Raw genomic sequence first — 23183 nt, forward strand, 5'->3', positions numbered from 1 at the left:
TTCCCTTCTTATAACTTGTCAGAACTCCCCATTAGCTCAACAGCTGGAAGCCAGAGAACATGGAAGCCAGTCTCCTACAACAGACAGCAGGGTGAATAAGGGTGGAGAGTGGAATTAGAATGAAAGGTGGAACAAATGGAAGCTATCCAGCACAACCATGGATACATAGAATTCCAGGAAAGAGACTTTAAATTGAGATGCTTCCAACTTACTTGGTGGTGGGAAGGAAGCATTAGTAAAGTCATACAGATCTGTACAGCAGGTTAAAAGATGATGGAACAGCATACGCAAATAAATACTTGAAGTTATTTTTAGCCCCGTGGGGAGAAAAGTTATTAAGATCCATCTCTATACAAATACTTAATCATATCTCAAAAATACTTTCCTGATGTTGGACTGAAGCACTAATACTGAGCATAGAATTTGTTCAGCCATTGTTGTCTATAAGCATTAATGACCGCAGAGTTTGAAGATGAAGGAAGTATTCATGATAGTATCTGGTCTCTGATAAACAAGACATTGGCTAATTTATTCATAATGTGATGGCTCTTCATTTACCTATTCATAATGTGATGGCTGTACTATTACATATTTTTAAATGTTTATTTATGTATTTTGAGAGAGGGTTACACATGCCAGCACAGAGAGAGGGAGAAAGAGAATCCCAAGCAGTCTCCATGATGTCAGACAGCTGTGCTGACAGCTCAGAGCCTGGAGCCTGCTTTGGATTCTGCCTCCCTCTCTCTCTGCCCCACCCCCACTTGCGATCTGTCTCTCTCTGTCTCTCAAAAATGAATAAACATTGAAAAAAATTTAGAAACAAACAAGCAAACAAACAAACAAACAAAGATCCAATGGCAGCATTCAGACTCAAAAGCCTTAAGAACTCACTGGGTTAAGGGCATGGCCTATAGAGTAACATGGACTCATGTTTCAATCCTGGCTCTGAGACAGGCAAATTAAAACCGAGTCTAAGTTTTTCTCATATGTAAAATGTGTAGAATAATGTCTCCCTCACAGAATTGTTGTGAAGAATGAAATAACGTATAAACAGTATTTACTACTTACAAAGACCAATAATTAGGATTATTATCATTGTAAAGATTTCTTCTTATGGCTATCACTTAGAACCCAGAAATATGTGCTTTTCAATAGTATTTCTGTGGCTTGAATGTACTGATAGTCATTGTAATTGAAAATTGATATTTTTCATTGGAGTGATGGGGCAATGTAGATTAATGTAGCAGCAGTAGTATTATGGTAGTAATAATAATATTTATTATAATTATATAATATTATATATAATATAATTATATGCTATTATATATAATATTATATTATAATTATAATTATAATAATTATCATTTAACAACTTACATAAAAATAATTTAGATACCATGACTTTAGTTCTAAAATGTTCTCATTTACTTAAAACTGCACATTTGTCATTTAGTATACTGACTTTCTCTGAAATAGATGTATTTAAATTGTTCCCTGTTAGATGTCAGATATAATAATATAAAAGAGGAAGTGAGTGATATATGACATAATTAATATCCACTTAGATCCTTCTTTAATATGGTCAGTTAAGCTTCATCATCAAGGATGACCTTCATTTAGTGTTAAAAACCAATGTTACTGTTAGCCCTGTAACTTCTGAGACAAGGATGCTTAAAATGGCTTATGACCAAAAGTTTCAAAGTTCTCATCTGACTACCCTTCTAGATTACTCAGTATATAGAGACACTAAAGAATGTACATATTAGAGGGGAATATTTTATCTCCACTGCTCATTTATTTGAGAAGGAAATTTTTCTAAGTATATTCCTAACTTTGCTTTTGTCCCTCTATTCACTCTGTCCAGGGTAGTGATTTATTTGATTGGCAAATTTGGGAAGGCTCTCTCTTGCCCTTCTTCCTTTTGGGAATAAGTTACCTGCAAGGATCAAACTACCTCTGCCACTTTTCCAGGAGCAGATCCTTCCTTCCCTTTAGAAAGAGGGCCTGTCCTGGCTCAATGTTGCCCCCATCTAGATATGTTCACCAATTCTGGGGGGTTTGTGAGCAAGCCCATTTGTTCTCATATAAACTATATTCTCTAACTTGTGTTTTATAAAAAATAACGGTGATATTTTTGACCTCCATATGCTACTCTTTGTTTTATTTTCAATCTGCTTAGAACATAGTCAGGGGAGAGGGAGACATTTTATTTTTTCATATACTCCTCGTATCTAAAAGTGGATATCCTTCTGGAATTCTCTATCATCAAAAAAGCTTTGAGCCTATAGTAAATAAAATCCTCAAATCCAAAAAATTCTATTATGATCAGTTTTCAGAGCCTCCAATCAAGCCCCAGTGTGCTCCTCCAATGGAAGGAATTGAAGCTATTTTCTATGCAATTTCAGAAAGAAGTTCAAAAACAAAACAACAACAAAAAAACACCTTAGGCTATCATTTGTATCTTTCTAAGTTTACTATTGATCTTAATGTTGCACAATGAGGGAAAAGCATTAATTCTTTTACCGGGAAGAGGTAGACAAACTCTTCTACAGACAGATATGCAAAGCTCGTTTGCTTTACGACCAACTCCTGAAGAAACATACTTTTAGACAAACTATTATAAGACACAGTTGGTTAACACAGGATTATGTTCATATGACATTTCTGAGTCCACTTACCTCTGCTGTGTGCTTTGCCACCTGCCCCACGATGACAATGACCTTCCCTTTGAAGCTCTGGAGCACAGAAGTGAAAGGGCCCTGGGTAAGCTCTCCATCTGCAGTGAACGCAGCACTGAATGGAATGTTGATGCTGCCTGAAATATGACCCCGAATAAAACTGAGAAGGAAAGTTAAGGAAAACATTTATTTGTGTGTAGACTTGAGTGTGGGAGGGAAACTCACAGAGGTAATTGATCCACAGGAGATAGTACGTTAAAGTTAAATGCAAATGGAGACCAGACTTAAAAATTCCAAGCGGACAAAACTTGTTTAGTCATACAAGGAAAGTTTAGCTTATTTTGCAAGACAAGTGAGGCTAACTTAACCTAGGAAGAAGGGCTTATGCCTCTAAAAATCATAAGCAAAATTTAAATTTTTCCCCCAATTGTTATGTGACCCCAACCAATTCCCTCTCATTTAAGAAAATTCTAATATTGTAACCAAACTGAAAACTAAGCAGTCACTACCTCCACATTGTATAAGCTGCTTTGTAACAATATGCCCTGAGCCTCACTCTATGTTTTGTTTGAGTGCTCCTGATTTATAGTCTGTCTTTTTGGTATGTGCACAATAAACTTTTGCTAATTGCTATTTCAGTGATTCATTGGTTTTACTTCTGTTTTTTTCCTTCTTCTCACCTGAACTTCTGACAGTTCTAAACATCTTGAACGCTCAAGATGTTGAATGTGTATTTTATCTAAATGAAGGTACTGCTAAGAAAAACAAACAAACAAAAACGCTAAATGTGAAAATAGAACGGAAAAGAGAAAGGAAAAACATGAGTCAAAAATTTAAAGCAGGCTTTCCTGATTGAATGAAGTATTGTAAAAGTCATCAGGATGTAGCAAATCAGTGGCAATCACATGGGTTGCATAATATTGACGGCTTTCAGTTTATTACTACTACCATGATTATTTTATAGCTCTGAAAGTAAACTGGATATTCTAAGATCTAACTTGATACTGCAAAGCCTATCTACTTTGGGCAAGTGATAGCTAAATGGGATTCTGTTTAGAATTGTTAGGTCATTAGCACTGCTTGGAAACACTTCTGTTGTCGGCTATTTCTCAAGTAAACTTCACTGACATTTCCATTCTTTCCAATTTTATGTTCTCTAAAGGCATAATGTGTTATTATATTTGTACTTTAGAAGGGTTCTTCTGGTTTCATTGTGTTTTACTTTTAATTTGGCAACTAAAAGCATATGTTAGTTTAAAATATTTAGTAATATCATATGATCTTAAAGAAAAAGATATATGCCTCTAACTAAGGCATAGTATATTTCAAGAAGTGGTAGATGATGAAGTCAGAGAGGCAAATTAAATAATAATTATGAACTTAGTCCTCTGACCATTCTCAAAGTATTTAAATTTCTGTTAGAAATGTGAGATTCCTTTTTTGTTATTATTTGTTACCTGTCAATACTGCCTGCTCCTGTCACTAAATGCCATGAGTTTAACATATTGTGCTTCTTGGACTCTCTAGATTTGTTCTAAAAATTTTATAGGGGCGCCTAGGTGGCTCAGTTGATTACGCGTCTGACTTTGGCTCAGGTAATGCTCTTGCGGTTCATGGTTTCCAGCCCCTTATTGGGTTCTCTGCTGTCAGCATATAGCCAGCTTTGGATCCTCTGTCTCCCTCTCTCTGCCCCCCCCCCCAAATAAATAAACATTAAGAAAATTAAAAAATTTACAAATAAAAGCCCATATATCTTTAAAAAAAGATAAAAAGAAAATATATGTTCCCAAAAGTAATTTAAAAGTACAATTAAAAAGATGATTCCTGGGGTGTCTGGTTGGCTCAGTCAATAGAGCATGCAATGCTTGACCTTGGGTCATGAGTTTGAGCCCCACCTTAGGAGCAGAGATTACTTAAAAATAAAATGTTCTGAAAAAAAAGTATGATTCTTCATATAGAGTCTATAGAGGAAGACACTCCCAAATAACTCTCCAAATAAACATAAAATAACTGTCAAAACTGCTCTGAAAGAGACATATATGATACTCTGATAGAATATATCAACTTGGGGAAGATAGGGAAGGTTTTCATGGAGAAAGCAAATGACACTGAGTTAGAATTGAAGAATTAACAAAAGTTAATTAGCCAAGGGGATGGAATGGAGGTGGGACAGGGTGGTGGAAGGGACACATGTTTCATGCAGAAATGTTAGGCTGATAGAGGGTAGGCACATGGCCAATAAGGAGAAAGAAAGGAAGGCCAGTGCCAGCAGAATTTAGAGATCGACGCGTAGCACGAGGTAAGGTGAGCTTGAAAGCAGATGCAGAGGCCAGGCTGAGCAGGCCCTTGTAGGTCATGTTGATAATGCTAGTCTTTATCCTAGAGCATTGAAAATCAGTATTTTAAACAGAGAAGTAACAAATCACATTTGTACTTTGGCAATGAAGTGGAGAAAGGCTAGAAGACTGAATGTGAAGACTGGTTTATAAGAAGTCCAGGCAATGTCTTCCCTCCCTTAACAATCACTGAAGATGACCATGGAGGGATGTTTATGTGCTCACAGAGGCATTTCCCCTACACTTCCACTTTAGAGATGTCTTAAAAAATGGAATGGTCACAAAGTTTTAAAAGGTTATGCTACAAGCAACTAATATTCCACCCCCCCCCCCCAACTCAACTAGTGATCACTGTAGAAGGGGAAAATTATAATTATTTACTGACATGACAGTGTCTCAAGTGCTCCAGTTTGTAGGTTCATCTTTAGACTCCACTTCTTCCTTTCTCTCTCATTCAATATTGAGAGGAGAAATTGAGGCTCCTACTCTCAAGAGTGATGGTAAAGACTGATCATGTGTCTTACATTCAAAATTTTTTAGTTAGTTGCTGCTTCATCATTTTTTTCTTTAAAGAAAACATTTGGCATTAATAATGAAGGAAAGAATTATAAAAAAGTTTTGAAAAATAAAAAGAGAGGGAAAGTAAACATTAGTACCCCAGTGTACACTGTTTAGTTCGAGTCTTGTAGGATGGACAAAGAATGTATAATCATGGGCGGATCACCCTGGATTTCATCGGCACTAGGTTCTCAAACATTTATAATTACTCAATATTCTCAACTGAAGTTTTTATGAACAGCCACGGCTTTGTTCTCAGCATATAATTACTCTCATAGTACTTTTATCTTCACTTAGGACATACCTTAGCATGGAATTTTCTGATGCCACAAACCAAGAACCTAACAACTCAAATATTCTCAGCAAATGATTCTACATCTGCCATTCTGAGTCAGTTGCCAGAGAGAGTTTCTGTGTTTATCAAACAGCCCTTATCAACTGTGAACATTTTTTTTTTCTTTCTGGTGTTTATAAAGTAGCAAAACCAATATAAGCCGATCCTAGTCAAGCACTGTAGTAGACATATTTGGGGGGCTTGCTCACCTCTCACTTTCTTGTTTGAAAGAGCCTCAACTACTGCTCCTAAGAAAGGGTGAGCCTAGATTGCCATGGTTGTATCAGATGATCCTTCCATAATCATGACTGACAGTACAGAAGGGAAGGGGAGGGTGAAGGTAGATATCTGATGCAGGCTGAGCCAATCAGATCCTCTCCCTTGAAAGTCAGAAATAAAAGATAAAAGACAATGCTTAGACTGTGTTAAGCTTTAGAATGCAAGTTACATTTGAGGGTCTTCTATAAAAATCTGTCAGTCACATATTAGAAAATTAGTGATTCTAAAAATAAAGTTTATTTTACAGGATAAATTCTATAAATATTTGGCTTGAAAAAGTACTCATCTGTACTCAAATAGCCAATATCTAAAATCTGTATCTAAAATCATACAGAAACACTTAGATGATTTTGTGAATTTAGTATCACCACCAATTTATTCCGTGCTTTTGAAGATTTCAGTCCAGGGGTACCTGGGTGGTTCAGTCGGTTGAGTATCTGACTTCGGCTCAGGTCATGATCTCAGGGTTCGTGGGTTCAAGCCCTGCAATGGACTCTGTGCTGACAGCCCAGACCCTGGAACCTGCTTCAGAATCTGTGTCTCCCTCTCTCTCTGCCCCTCCCCCCCAAAAAAAATAAACATTAAAAAAAAAAAAAAAAGATTTCAGCCCAAGTTGCCTTTTAGTCACTAGAAGTAAGTCATAAACTTGTCATTATCCTAGTGTTTTCTGTTGGTTGTGCTTTATAGTTTGATTTTTTAAAAAATCCATATTAAATGTTAAAATGCTTTAAAATATGATGGCAGCAGAGACTTTCTGGAAAGAAGAAAATTATAATCCAAAATGCAAAGCTATTCCAAATCTTTTCCAGGCTATCTCAACATTTTGAAAGATAAGGCACAACAGAAATAAAACTTTAAACCACACTTCCCCTATTCTTAGTTTAGTTCAATCAAAAAGTCCTGGAAAACATTTAAAAGCACTCATCCAAGAACACTCTTGTCATAAAACTTCTAGTGCAAATAAGATTAGGTAAGCGTGAGTGCTCTTAGGGTGGTCCACGCTCTAAATATCTATCCTTAACTACATGGTAAATAGCAGAGAAGAGTAAGGTTGGCCTAGTTACATATTAAGACATTTACTGTGAACATTACCTTTTGTTTACGTAAGTTGAACAATGAAGTCAATTTTGATTCAAGGATATAGCTTCCTTGGTAATTAAGATTCTCTGTCTCCATTACAAATTCTCATGTGAAACAGACATCATATGATGAAGCAGAACTCCTTTATGCAATTTCCAAACATGTGAGAGTCTGCCAGGTTATATTGTAAAGGTAGATAGTTGACTTCTCTTACTTTCCAAGTCCTCCATAATCACAATAAAACATTAGGTTTATCTGAAAACTGAGCAAAGAGCAGATTTCTGTATATTTTGTGTTAGCTAGACAGAACAAGTAGAGTGAGATAGAGACAGTTTCTGACATATAGTAACCCTAATTCTCAAAGTTGACTCCTATTTGTCCTGGGCAAGATATGGCAAGGAGAACAAAATGATAGAGAATACACATCTGAGATACATACTTTCTCCATGCTCTAAGAACTTCAGTCATATTTCATTGTATTGCAGAGGGAGAGAAGTGTGTATGTGTCCTTAATACTAAAGCAGTATTAGAGACGAGCATGCAACAATACATATTTTGGGATTATGACTGTCACTTCATTGCTTTCCTCATATTCTAGACAAAAATCTAGATTCTCTGCATTCGTCTTTTGTACTTAAAAAAGCCATTGCTTGTCAGCAAAACACAGATATGGGGTAATAATACTCGTACTTGAAGACATTCTACACTGAGTACATTGCCCAACAGCTACATACTATGCTACTGTAGAAACTAAGAACTTAAAAAGTGTCAGCTTCAAAGTACCCACTTTAGAATCTAGCAAGGTAATAGAAGCCAAAGTATTTATGTGGTGATTACCTCCAATCATATATACATCTTTATAGTGTAACAATGTCCATCACAAATTTTCAGATTGGTTTTGGCAACAGTGGCAATGGCACTCATAAACAGTAACTTTTTAACCTATCAGTGTTCATAAAACATTTTTACTGCTAGGATTTTTGACGACATACTTGAAGGAATTAAAAGATAAGAGACACGATTAAAGACATCAGCAGTAATTACAATAAAACCTCTGCTATGGAACAATAGAAGCTATAAAAACAGTTATTATAGCAGTCACCTAGTCAGCTATTTAAATCAAGTTGTTTGCTACACTGATTGCACTCTGTGATATATTCTAAGTAAGCATCATTTTTCTTTGGCAACTGGTGACCTTACCCTGTCTTGTAATAAGCTGTTCCTCTCCCCCAAAACATATCATTCAGCCCAACATTCCATCTGGCAGACATTACCAAAAAGCATTCAAATGTGTGCTTAAAACAAAAATAAATGTTCACATTAAACAAAATCTGGTAGTTCAATTTACAAACAGTTCAGAACAAATACTTTAAAACGTCTGTGACAAAAGAGCTGGATTATTAGAACAGTATTAATAGATAAGGACGACATGCATTATCTTCTAGGTTTCTAAGATATGGAGACCTTCCTGTATTTATAAGTCAGTCTACATAACAGTATTGCAAGTAGATGCATATACTTTAATCAAGCAGTTTGAAAAACTAACACTTCTAAGAATAATGTAGGTACATTAGATAGGTAAATGCTCATAGTCTAGAAAGATTGTTCACTTCACAAAAGCATTTAAAAATTACTTTAAAATATCTAACAGCTCAAAATTTAACACAGAAACAATGTCGTATTTTTCTAAACCCTAAAAGGGCACAGAATTTTTGTTGGGTACCACAGTTAATGACTTCATACCTCTATATACAAAGAACACTAGCATTTCACCAGACCACTTATGAAGGTATGCACACCTTTATGTTGGCCTGTTCGGTTGCTATGTTAACTAATCATAATCAGTGTTACAGAGTCCAAAGTAAAGGCTACACCTTTAGTATTATCAATCCCCAAAAGAGAACATGGAATTAAGCCCACAGTTTCCTTACATATAATGTAAATAAATAGCATTAATCAATACAAAATTGTATCTTTAGAGATTGCCATTTCTCCTTGCTAAATCTATTGCTTCCTTGGAATGGCATCAGCATCCACCAAATCAGTTTAAACCTCATCAGTGGCAACATCTAACATTCTATGTAGCACTAATTAATAAATCCCATCCTCCTATCTCTATTCCCATGATCACTTGCCTATTTCAGACACTTATTCCCTTGAGCACAGACCATGACAGTAGTTTTTTGTTTTCTTTAACTCTTCTCTTTTCTCTTGGAAATTGATTCTATTTACAATGTTGTTAGACTAAAATTTCTCCTGTTGAGAAACCTTTCATGGATGCCTATAGAACCAAGACCGAATTTTTCAGTTCAGCTTTCATGAATAAGACCTAACGACTTCAATTCCAACGAAACCAAATCATATATTGTTTCCAGTATGTCCTGACTAGCTTCTGTACTTTTCTCTGCCTAAATACCTTTTCTCAATATTTTTGAGTGTCCAAATATTATTCATCCTTCAAACATTTCCTCCATGAAAGCTTCCCTTTCCATAGTATCTGTACATCTCTCACAACAGCAATTTGATCTTGTATAAAACATACTAATGTACTTGACTTCCACCAATACTTTATTTACTTATTTATAGGCTTAAGCAATAGACATTTATTTTCTCATAGTTCCTGAAACCAGAAGTTCAAGATCAAGGTTGGCAGGGTTGGTTCCTTCCTAGGTTTGCAAGGGGCACTCTGCTCCAGGCCTCTCCCTTAGCTTCCGGTCATTTGCTGGAAGTCTTTGGTGCTCCTTGGTTTGTATGTGCATCACCCAGATCTCTACCCTCATCTTCACATGACCTTCTCCATATGTGTGTGTCTGTGTCTAAATTCCACCCCCCCTTTTAAATTTATTTTTTAAAATTCACATTAGTTAACATACAATGTAGTACTGGTTTCAGGAGCACACCAATACTTAAAACACTTTATAGGATCTGTATTTATTTCGTCTGTCTATGGAATTCTTACAATGCTTTAATATAATGCTTAGAATACATCGTATATATTTGCTGAGTAAATGAGTTTCAGAATTGTGTCAAACCTAGAATAACTTGTATCAGCATCAAATGTGTTAAATACCTCCTGGCCTTCTTAGCTAGTGGCACCACCACCTATCAATACTTGCAAGTACCATGATGCAGAATTCTCTTTGTTAACACACAGTAAGAGAGAAGGGAAAAAACATAGCAACAAAAGGCATTTCTCTGGATTTTCCCCAGCATAGGTATTGACCCAAATGGTTCACAAAAATTGATTTATTTTATGGATAATCTAGAGAGCTCACCCTTTGTGATTGCAAATATGGAGAGATGTTTATGCACATCAAATCTCTGGGTGATTCCATCCTTCTGGTCTTGCCTGCACCATTACCTCCATTCTCACCCTTCTTCCACACTGCTTTAATCTCTCCAAAATACAATTGTGAGCATGCCACTTACTGGATTAAAATCTTTAATACTTTCTCACAGTCTCTGGGATAAAACCCAAATTTCTTGGCATCATATGCAACATTCTCCATGAAGCTGCCTTTGCTACTCTAGTATCATTTCCTACCCTCATGTATTCCAGCCATGCATATCCAGAGTACTTGTAATTTCCTGAATGTGTCTTTCTCACTGTCTCTGTGCACTCATACAGTATGTTGTTTTTTCAGTCTAAAATGTCCTTTATCTCTTCATTGCTGGGGTAACTTCTACTTGTCTTTCAAAACCCATCTCAGGTATCACTTGGCTTGGGTGGCCATTCTTAACATTCCTAGCTTCTGGGTATGCCTCAAACATAGAGCATTTAACACTGCATTGTAACTATTTATTTATTTTTATTAAAATGTTTATTTAGTTTTTTGGGGGGAGGGGCAGAGAGAGAGAGAGCAAGCGAGCAAGAATCCTGAGCAGGCTACACACTGTCAAGTGGGGACATTCCAGCAGTGGTTACCATACAGTCTCATATTACACAAGGTCCATTCAGAAATGGGAATACAACTAGCTATAAATTTTAATTCAGGTAGCGTGAACCTAGACCCAAATGGGATGAAAAAAATCCTACTAAACCTCCTCAATATCTATTCTGCTCTGAACACAAGTATCTCTAAATTACTTTGAACTCAAGCATATGAGAATAACATTCCTTCAAAGTATTTTTGTTTACAAATAATATCAGTTGGAACCACATTTACAAGACTAAGACCACTCAATATGAACTCTAGAAAATTTGAAACTCTATTTAGAACCACTAAAGAAAACAACAGTTTGGCTTGTATATTATCTTTGAAACTATTAACATTACTTGTGAAATTTATGTCACCATATGAGAAACACTTTCTGCTGCCTCTTTAAAATATGCAATTATTATTTGCTCTGAAATCCCTATAATTTGTATTAGAACAAATATCACTGACTTAAGCCTTTACCTATATTAACATTTCATTTTTATTTTATTTTATTTTATTTATTTATTTTGAGAGAGAGTGCATGTGTGCAGGAGCAGAGAGTGAAGGAGAGAGAGAATCCCAAGCAGGCTCCATGCTGTCAGCGCAGAGCCCGACATAGGGCTTTATCCTGTCAACTATGAGATCGTGACCTGAGCCAAAGTCAAGAATCAGATGCTTAACTGACTGAGCCATCCAGGTGTCTCTTATGTTTCTTTCTTATAAAAACAAAAATTAAATATGATTTCAATAGAAACTTAGCTGTTTAGTCTGACTGACATGAACTGTTCAGCTCTTATATTAAGAATTTAGATTAGATTATCTCCAGGCTTCTTATTTGAAAGTTGGGATTATGTCTTTATTGGCAAGTGGGTGAAGTCCATCTTCACGTTCTCCCTCTTTCCTTTTCTGTATTCCTCACCCCTACTGGTCCGTACTGAACTTAGGAGTAGTTCCCTCAAACTGCTGATACGCCTTTCCTTACCTACTATCCTAAAAATTGATAATAGATTAAAATATTACCTCTTGCAGGGTATTTGTATTTTAATGGGGAATATTTATATTCTAAGCTAAATGACTGAAGCTTTAGCAAAATTTCAGATGATGGGGTTCAGGGTACACTACCCCTAAATATGGCATCTTGGTATACTGAATATTTTAAACTGAAGAAAGGGCATGTGCAGAAAGGACTGGTGAGCTTTCACCGAATCAAGACATAGAACCCTCAACTGAGAGGTGTCTTCCCTATACTCAGAGGATAGGGACATCCTTATCTCTAAGACAGAGGGACACTGACAGAAATCTGAACAAACAGGCCTTGCTAAGTTTCCCCTAGTGTAACTAAATTTAGCTCACACTTCCGTTGTCCTTTCACATTTTACTGCCACTGTCTTCTCTTCATCAGGCCTGGCATAAAAACTCTCAGGCTTAACCACTCCTTCAGATCTTCATTTCCTTATGAAGGCTCCCATGCCACGTAAAACTTATATTAAATAAATTTGTATGCTTTTCGCTTGTTAATTTGTCTTCTCTTACAGAATCCCAGCCAAGAACTTAGAAGGGTAGAGGAAAAAAAATATTTTTCATCCCTTACACACATGGGAGGGTACTAGGGGGTGATAACACTATCCCTTAAATTCATTGGTAGACAGTAACTTATTTTGTTGAAAAATGACTGCCTCTCTCCCTTTCATAAACAATCATTCCAATTACTTTACAGAAGTAAAAAAGATGAGATAAAACTTAATTTTAGATTCTTAATCTCCTGAAAGAACAAATTAAGAAAACAAAATTTTCACCTATATGAAGATATAAGAACAGTATTGGCTAAATTTTCCCATTTAAATGATCTATAAAAGCAAAATAGAGGATAAAAATTATATATAGAGACTATAAACAATTGGAGAAATATTATAAACAATACTTCAAAAATAACTTATTTTCTTTGGGGGAAGGAAAAGGTGTTAGTTTCTCCCCCCCCCCCCCCAAAGTACAGGACTACATTTTGTTGGCAAGGGAGAAATAAAATTATTTTAAAAAATATACTAGCATTAAATATTTATTAATTTCATAAACAGAGAGGTAAAGTCACATAAATCTCAGAGTTTAATTGCAAATACTTACTTTGGTCAGAATTAAGAGCTACCCAACACAAGGTAAACAAAAGAAAACATGAAGTATTGGGACCTCATCAAGATAAAAAGCTTCTGCACAGCAAAGGAAACAACAAAACTAAAAGACAGTCTGCAGAATGGGAGAAAATATTTGCAAATGACATATCTGATAAAGGGTTACTATTCAAAATCTATAAAGAACTTATCAAACTCAACCCAAAAAACAAATAATCCAGTTAAGAAATCAGAAGACATTAATAGACACTTTTTCAAAGAAGACATCCAGATATCTCACAGACACATGAAAAGATGCTCAACATTACTCATCATCAGGGAAATAGAAATCAAAAGCACAATGAGATACCACCTCACATCCTCAGAATGGCTATAATTAATAATACAAGAAACAACAGGTGTTGGGGAAGAAGTAGAGAAAGGAGAACCCTCTCGCACTGTTGGTAGGAATGCAAAGTGGTGCAACCACTCTGGAGAACAGTATGTAGGTTCTTCAAAAAAGTGAAATTAGAACTACGTTATGATCTAGCAATTACACTATTAGGTATTTACCTAAAGGATACAAAAATACACATTCAAAGGGGTATATGCATCCCAATGTTTATAGCAGCATTATCAACGGCAGCCAAATTATGGAGAGAGCCCAAATGTCCATTGACGGATGAATGGATAAAAAAGATGTGGTGTAGATAGATAGACATTACTCAGCCATCAAAAAGAATGAAATCTTGCCATTTGCAATGATGCAGATGTAGATAGAATGTATTATACTAAGTGAAATAAGTCAATCTGATAATGAAAAAAAGCGTATGATTTCACTAATATGTGGAATTTAGGAAACAAAACAGATGAACATATGAAAAGGGCAGGAGGAAGAGGAGAGAGGGAAACATACCACAAGAGACTCTAAATGATAGACAACAAACTGAGGATTGATGGAGAGGACCTACCTCTCCTACCTACCTCTCTCTACCCACATGGGCTAGATGGGTAATGGGTACTAGGAAGGCACATGTGATGAGCACTGGGTGTTGTATGTAAGTGATGAATCACTGAATTGTATTCCTGAAACCAATATTGCACTGTATGTTAACTAAGAAAATTCAAATAAAAAAAGAGATACTCTACAAAAATAATTCCTTTAAAAAGTATTATAAGGATTTCAATAGGCTTTCATTTGTTAAATTTTAAAACACCAGAATCTAATGATAGGTTTTGGGAAGATTTAATAGAAGAATATTTTTAATGGATTAAATCTTATAAATTAAGTCATTATAGTAGAAAAATATCTTTCTAACGTGCATCCCTCAATGTATTCCAACTTTGCTATCCAATATTTAAAATAGTTCAGTTTAGGGGCGCCTGGGTGGCTCAGTCGGTTAAGCGGCCAACTTCGGCTCAGGTCATGATCTCACAGTCTGTGAGTTCGAGCCCCACGTCGGGCTCTGTGCTGACAGCTCAGAGCCTGGAGCCTGTTTCAGATTCTGTGTCTCCCTCTCTCTCTGACCCTCCCTCGTTCATGCTCTCTCTCTGTCTCAAAAATAAATAAACATTAAAAAAAAAAATAGTTCAGTTTTCTCAAGTGGGATTTATTCTGGGGATGCAAGGATGATTCAATATTCACAAATCAACACAAAGGATAAAAATCATCTGATCATCTCAACAGATGCAAAAAAAGCATCTGACAAAATTCAACACCCATTCATTGTTAAAAACTCTCAACAAGGTGAGCTTGGAGGGAACATATCTCAATATAACAAAGGCTATATCTGAAAGTCCCACAGTTAACATCATACTAAATGATGAAAAACTGAGTGCTTTTCCTGTAAGATCAGGAAGGAGACAAGGATGTCCACTCTCACCACTTTTATTAAACACAGTACTGGAAGTCTTGGTCATAGCATCTAGACAAGGGAAAAAAAAAGAGGCATCCATATTGGTAAAGAAGAAGTTAAACTGTCACAATTTGCAGATGACACAATACTATACATAGAACATCTTAAAGACTACCAAAAAAACTACTAGAAATAATAAATGAATTCAGTCAAGTTGCAGGACATAAAATCAACACTGAGAAATCAGTAGCATTTCTCAGGGTGCCTGGGTGGCTCAGTCTGTTAAGCATCTGACTTCCATCTCAGGTCATGATCTCATGACTTGTGAGTTCCAGCCCCGTGTCAGGCTGTGTTCTGACATCTCAGAGCTTGGAGCCTGCTTCAGATTCTGTCTCTGTCTCTTTCTACCGCTCCTCCGTTCATGCTCACTCACTCTCTCTCTCTCTCTCTCTCTCGAATATAAATAAACTTAAAAAATTTTAAAAAATAAGTAGCATTTCTATATACTAGTAACAAAATAGGAGAAAGAGAAATTAAGAAAACAACTTCATTTACAATTGAACCAAAAAAAAATACTTAGGAATAAACTTAAAGAGATGAAAGACCTATACTTTGAAAACCATAAAACACTGATGAAAGAAATTGAAGATGACACAAACACACAGAAAGATATTCCATGCTCATGGATTAAAAGGATTAATATTATTAAAATTTCCATGCTACCTAAAGCAGTCTACAGATTCAATGCAATACCTATCAGAATACCAGCAGTGTATTTAACAAAACTTCTGGAAATAATACTAACATTTGTATGGAACCACAGAAGAGTCTGACTAGCCAAAGAAATTCTGAGAAAGAAGAACAAAGCCAGAGGTATCACAATCCTAGGTTTTAAGATATACTACAAAGTTGTAGTAATCAAAACAGTGTGGTACTGGCACATAAAAGGATATATAGATAAATGGAACAAAACAGAAAGCCCAGAAATAAACCCATACTTATACAGTCAGTTTATATATGATAAAGAAAGTAAGAATATACAAGAGGCATACAGGCTTCCAGTTATGGAATGAATACATCACGGGAATAAAAGGCAGAGGATTAAAAAAAAGAAGAAGAAATACCCAGAATAATGTTTAACCAAATATCTGGACACCATACCTGGACAAGTCGGCACTTAAAATTGACCATAAATATGATGCTTGATAACATATTGAATAGCTGACTGATTCATTAAAGTAAGAGTTCAACTGGCACGCCACCCTGCCCTCCCCCTCAAAAGTTCACTTTTCCTCGAATTTGTGTCTGTATCTATATAAAGACAACTACTGGCAGATTTGTTTATTAGGGATTAGGCCCCCCTATATAAGGTGCTGAAAGTAATAGCTTAGTTTGTGTGTAAGATTTGAAGGAATGTGTATAGCATCTGAACACATAGTTTAGAATCAATACATGTCTCATTCAGTCATTAATTTATATTCACTCATTTGTCTCAGTCTTGTTTATGCTTAACAGCCCTATGCAGAGACCAAATAGTCACTTGCATAAAATTTAGGAGCATGAGTTTAGCTCTTACTGCCAGTTAGATGGCCTTGGGCAAGTTGCTCAGCCTTTTCAGGCCTCAGTTTCTTCATCAGTAAAACAGACATATTAGCAGAATCTACATCATAAGGCTAGCATCATGCTTGGCACACTGGGAGAGGTCAATTATAGCTGTACATTATTGTAGATTGTAGATTTTCAGAAGTTAGTAATTACAGGTATCCAAGGAATTGCGGACATGTTACTAACTCTAAAACCACACTGCAGAGATTTCTGACCATCCTATACTTTCTCTTGGCTTCAGTGATTTTACTTCCTCTGACTTAATCTCTTACATTGCTGGTGTTGTTGCTGGTCCAAAATGGCCAAGCATGTTCATACACCAGGGTCAATGCCCCTGTTCTTCTTTCTGCCTAGAACATTCCTCCCCTTTACATCATTTAGCTCTGCTGAAATATTATCTTTTTTGAGAGGTTTTCCATGAGTACTTTACAAAACTGTCATTCTCTTTCTCTGCTTTATTTTTATATATAGCATTTATTACTGTTTAAGATCATACGATAGATATACATCTATCTGTCCAATTAAAATGCAGTTTCCATGAGAGAAAGAAACTTGTCATTTTGTTCACCAACAAATCCTCAAACTCTAGTACACTAGCTGCTGACTATCATATACCAAGACACCCAGTAAATATGTGTTGAAGGAACGAATGTTAGATTAGATGAATGCTTGTAGCTCTAAATTCTGATTCTACTGACTTCTTGTAAGTACTGTTTTGCTTCTGATTTTAAAGGTAGAAAGTCACTGGATCACTTACAGATGTAAAAAGGCTTACATATTGCCAACTGTTTCTTTATATTATAACTTTGAAGAGTAACGGTAGGAGTCTTGTGGCACTGTGTCTTCCACCCTGCTGTTTTTGTTATAAAAGTAGTTTCTGGGTACTTTCTAGGTGCCACACCTGGTGCTGGGGCTGCAAAGATTATAAGGACGTGAGCCCTATCCCTACCTTGCCTCTGTTATCCAGAGATTACTTTTTTGCTGATACACTTTTTGTTTGTACTACTCATTTAGCACTTCATACATAAATGTCCTTACTGTTCATTTATTTTCCACATAAAATATTTTAATGTTTTATATTCTTCATATTAAAAGCAACCTACTGAACAAGAACTATATTTTATGCCATCTTCTTAAAAAAATCATCCATAGTACAGTAGAGAGGAATATTTATTGGTTGCTGTTAATGATGACATCTGAAGAAATAAAAAAACACACTCTAATATATTAATTTGAAGCACTAAATTTATGAATCTCTTCATTACTATGAAACACACTTTCCCCTTATCTTTGATTCTTTGAGGACAGAATTTAAGATTAATAGAAAAAAAATGTTATTTATTTCCTCATAATGTAATCAAATGGTGTACATCATTAGAGAATATAAAAGGTCTCAGTTTTTTAGCCCTGGAAAGCCGTAGGTAGGAAGTTTAGATACTTCATTGGAAAGGATTCTTAGAACCCACAGCTCTCCACTCTTCACTATATTCTTGATACTTAGAAGAGACCCAATGACACCCAATGACTCTTGAAAAGAGTTTAGCTTGTGGTTCCTCTCAAAGCACTGATTGAGACAAAGGTGCCAATAATTGGTATTTAGAGGTGAGACAAAGTAGATATGTGATAAAATAAGAGGATACCAAAAAAAACAAAAAACAAAACAAAATAAAAACAACTTAGAAATGTTGTGAAGATAAATAACCCAACTTTAAGAATACTTTGGTTTTAAAACAGGCTTTCAAAAGGGGATTCAGAAAATTTCACAAGTTGGGTCCTTTGGGAGGGTCATAAAAGATGGGTGACTTTATTTTTCTTTCTTTATTCCCTTGGGATCACATCCCCACAAAATGGCACAAAGCAATACTGATTTTTTTCTGTTCAGCCTGCAATTGTAAAGACTAAAACAACAACCCAGGTCTGCCTAGTTGCAACTTTGAGCCACGTATCGCAAGATGACAGAAAGGCATTCCTACATTAGGCAACTCATCCATACTCCTCAGATAACAATGATCAGGCTAGCTGCTCTGCTTTCTGCTGTTCTATTTATATTTATCCTGAAGAAACTAAAGGAGAGTTGACTATGAGGTTTGAAAAACCTTGGTTTGAATGTCACTTTCATATGGTGTGTACTTTAAAATTTCCAATAGTTATTTAAATTATTTGAAAGGAAGTATCAGAAGAATTGTCTTAATAAGTAGTCTTAAATACAAGCTATTTTCATTATTTTAGTAGTCTTTAAAATAGGGCACAATAATGCTATGTTTAAAAAAAATTTTTAAATGTTTATTTATCTTTGAGAGAGAGAGCACAGCAGGGTAAGGGCAGAGACAGAGGGAGACATAGAATCTGAAGCAGGCTCCAGGCTCTAAACTGTCAGCACAGAGCCCGATGCAGGGCTGGAACCCACGAACCATGAGATCATGACCTTAGTCAAAGTCGGACACTTAACTGACTGAGCCACCCAGGCACCCCTAATACTATGCTTTTTGATGGTTTTATGAGAGACTATTACTACAGGCATAACCAAAAGAAATAAAGTAAAAAGTTAAAAAATTGAATGTATTTTAAACCCTTGACCTAATACATAAGAACTTTTAGAGCAGGAGTCCTTGACCAGTCAGTCAACTGGAATTAAATGCTTCTTTGGGAATCCACTCACCTACTTTGTGAAGGAACTTCCAGTGTCCTTGAAGACCTAACAACCAGGGACATAAACACTTATACTCTCTCTAAACTTAGTGGTCTTTTGAAATTTATGGAAAATAAAAAGTAGTTAACTTTTCACAAAAAGATGGGGATGTATCATTTGAAATAGCAGGCTCCCAAACTGTATTCTTAGTACTCTAAGATTCTATGGATTGCTTCAAGAGTTCTGCAAATGAACAGTTTAAATTTAATTTTAAAATTTCATTTCAAAAATTGTGATTGAAAATATGCAGATGAAAATATATATGCCAATTTTAGCATATGAGAAGCCACCAATCTGTTAACCTTCATTTTCATATAACTCTCATTTATACTTAGTAAATGGTGTAAATATTAACAAATGAAGAAAATCATTTAAAATTTCTTCATTTTATATATTGAATTTCTAAGAAAGAATTTATTTTAAAAGGGAGTTACCCTGTTAAAAAAGAAGTCTGAAAACCATTTACCTAGATTCTCAAGTACAGAGAAATAAGGGATGCTTCATGAGAATCTGACAGATGAAGACATAAGGAGAAAGATTAAACTGTTACTATTTTGTAACTGTTCATACTTTAATGCCAAGCAAAATCCCAAGAAGTTATGGTACATTTAATAGCAAAATGTCAGTAAAAAAATAATATGTTCTCTAAGACAATATTTTGAAAATTATAATAAATATAAGTTCAATGTTGACATCTGGTAATCTCTCTTTCTAGGCTATGAATACGCCAGCTAAATACTCTTCACCTTTGCCAAAATTTTATCTATAGCAAGAAGGATTCAAATACCCCCAAGAACAGCAATATACACTAGAGAAACACAAAAACAAAGAAAAAAATCCCTGTATTCTGGTGTTGTTTGGAAACTGTTTTAAGGTCATGCAATGTTATAAAATACTATGCAAATCTATTCTGGCATCTAGTTTTGAGAGTTATTTAGCTATTTCAATTCAGAAGAATCCTAGATATGTTCATTGTTTTTACCACATACCCTTTAAATGGAAAGAAAACCTTATGAATGAGGCAGTACCACCCTTTAAAACCACAAGTGTGAAGGATACTCTTCACTGTTCCGGATGTCAACTACCAGGAGCTTTGGTTTACTGGACTTTGTCTTCTTCGTGGGTGTTTTGAAATGGCCTGTCACTGTGAGTTCACACAAGTCAATCAGGTCCTCTGCTGAAATCCTGGGTGATACTTCTGACTTTAGGTCATTTAATGGGATGGATTCTCTTGACTGAAAAAAACATACAAGCAACACAAATTTTGAGAGTATTATAGACAGACAAACTATAGCCAATACAGAATATCTTTAGGCTCTTGATATCAATCACTATAGCACATAGTACAGGAAACTGTATCTCACATTAGTGATCTATTGTGCAATTGTATTCCTTACTATTGAGGTTTACTTACTCATACAGAGAGTAAGCCATTATTCTTTTGCTTCACTACAAGCTCCTGGCTCAAATGTGATAGATAGAGATGAGGCAGATTTTTCCTTATGAGAGCACTGTGTATCTTTGAAGATAGCTCCTTTAAGCACGTTTCACTTTTTTCAAGCATAATTACTATTGTTGTGAATTACATTAATTAAAACTCTGGTGATATAAGAAATTGCATTGTAACTCAGTATAGATACTAATTAAAGAACCTGGTTCTAATATACATATTAGACTTTTGTAACATAATTTATGTTATATATGGATAGTTGAGTAAAATTAGATTCTCAGAGAAGAATGCAGAGCAACATAATGCTTTCTTAGATAGTGAACAAAATTGACAATGCATCTTAATTGTGAAGGAGGTAAAATCAGATTCCAGACAATCAAACTAGTTTTTTGGCCTATGTGACTACTACCTGCTGTAAGACTGATTCAGACCATGGGCTATTTACAATTGTTTTCCAGGTTATTTCATAGGGAGAGGGATTTTCTCCCTACAAAAGGCAATGCAATACAACTTGACTCAATTCAACATAATTTATGGAGCACTAGTAGTCACTCCAGAAAACTTATTTAACATAACTTAGGAATTTAAGAACTTTCAAAATTCACTTGATTGAAACATAGGGATCGAAAAGAACAGATTTATTTATATGCTTAATAAGTTTTCAAAGCTGAGTCTATTATCTCATTTACTCATTTTCTCTCTTTTTGCAATTCTGTGGGCTACCACACTTAGAATTTCCAATTTAGAATTTCTAGGCAGGAGAGAATAAAGCATATGGATCACTTATCAGACAAACTTTTAAAAAAATCTTTTTTTTAAGTTTTTATTTGAATTCCATTTAATTCACATACAGTGTAATATCAGTTTCAGGTGTACAATATAGTGATTCAGCACTTCCATACATCACCCCGTGCTCATCACTAGTGCACTCCTTAATCCTCATCACCTATTTCACCCATCCCCACCACTTACCTCCCCTCTGGTAACCATCAGAAAATAAGAGACACTTATTTTCAGTTGTAATTTCAATGTTAGCTCTTATCCCCTGGGTTTCCCTTACTATGCTGTAAATTCTTTAGTGGTAAAGCCCATTTTCTCCCACTTCATTAGCTTTTAAATAGAAATGGAAATTGCTAAGCTTTGTGGGTTTATGGCTCTTAATAAAAAAGAGACATTAGAAATTTTAATTTTTTAATATTATGAATTAAATCTACTTAAACATTCTGAAATTAAAAGTCTTTCAGAAAGATAAAAGAGCTTTAAAATCAGCAAGCCATACAATCAATGCTTCCATATCCTTTTTTGTTAGAGTGCAATCTCAATAGGTATCTTTCACAGCCTTCACATGAAGTCGTACATTATGAAGATAAAGAACTTTTGATTACCCTAGTTCTGCTTTTAGTCATTTAGTGATGAATGCAGCATTTCAAACTGACGTTTTGTCTGAATAAAAGATGTGCCCTGGCTGATGAAGAAGAGAATTTAACAGAGAATTTGACCAATGTATTCTCCGTGAAGAACTGATTGATTGAAGAAAGATTTGACCTTGGCATTGGTTCCAATCAAATGTATCATATATAAGGAGTTTCTCAAAGAGCAATTGCTACGTAAAATGGTTAAAACAGAAGACAGGAATCACTGACAAATTCAGAACTTTCTGAAATTGTGTGAGTGTAAATCAGTGAAGAACTTTAATATGATTCATGCAAGTTCCTCTGCAAATTAATTTTAGGAGATTAGTAAATTAGGGCAAATTAAACTACTTTGCTTTATTTTTTTTTATTTTTTATTTTATTTATTTTTGAGACAGAGAGAGACAGAGCATGAACGGGGGAGGGGTAGAGAGAGAGGGAGACACAGAATCGGAAGCAGGCTCCAGGCTCTGAGCCATCAGCCCAGAGCCCGACGCGGGGCTCGAACTCACGGACCGCGAGATCGTGACCTGAGCCGAAGTCGGCCGCTTAACCGACTGAGCCACCCAGGCGCCCCTAAACTACTTTGCTTTAAAAAGAAAATACTTACAATATTAAAATACAGAATCTAGTTTTTCTTTTATTAAGATAATTTTATATGCAATTTTACTATTCGTTGTACAATTTCCACCTAGAGGTATAAAAATAAAACTTCCTTTGTACAATTTTTCTTTCTCATTTAGTATCATTGATCTTGGCATTTTCCTGTGTGACTGGGTTTCAAATTCATGGCACTTTGTTTATGGATATTGAATAAGAACTTAAGATAACTGTAGAACAACTCTGGAAATATCTATTAGTTTATCATTTCTGCCTGAGAA

The 23183-nt window shown here is 35.4% G+C and overlaps 1 protein-coding gene across 2 annotated transcripts in view; it reads right to left on the bottom strand.

The window, feature by feature from the left end:
- The window catches only part of TBCK (TBC1 domain containing kinase), a 230316-nt gene that overhangs the window by 19969 nt on the left and 187164 nt on the right, over window positions 1-23183 (bottom strand). For both annotated transcript variants that reach the window (XM_049630974.1, XM_049630972.1), the window contains exons 24-25: window positions 20500-20675; window positions 2679-2838 (exon numbers count right to left, since the gene is read on the bottom strand). In XM_049630974.1, the coding sequence (XP_049486931.1) occupies window positions 2679-2838; window positions 20500-20675 (336 nt within the window). The remainder of the gene's footprint in view (window positions 1-2678; window positions 2839-20499; window positions 20676-23183) is intronic.

The sequence above is a fragment of the Panthera uncia genome, chromosome B1 (genome assembly GCF_023721935.1).
Source record: "Panthera uncia isolate 11264 chromosome B1, Puncia_PCG_1.0, whole genome shotgun sequence".
Classification (NCBI taxonomy): domain Eukaryota; kingdom Metazoa; phylum Chordata; class Mammalia; order Carnivora; family Felidae; genus Panthera; species Panthera uncia.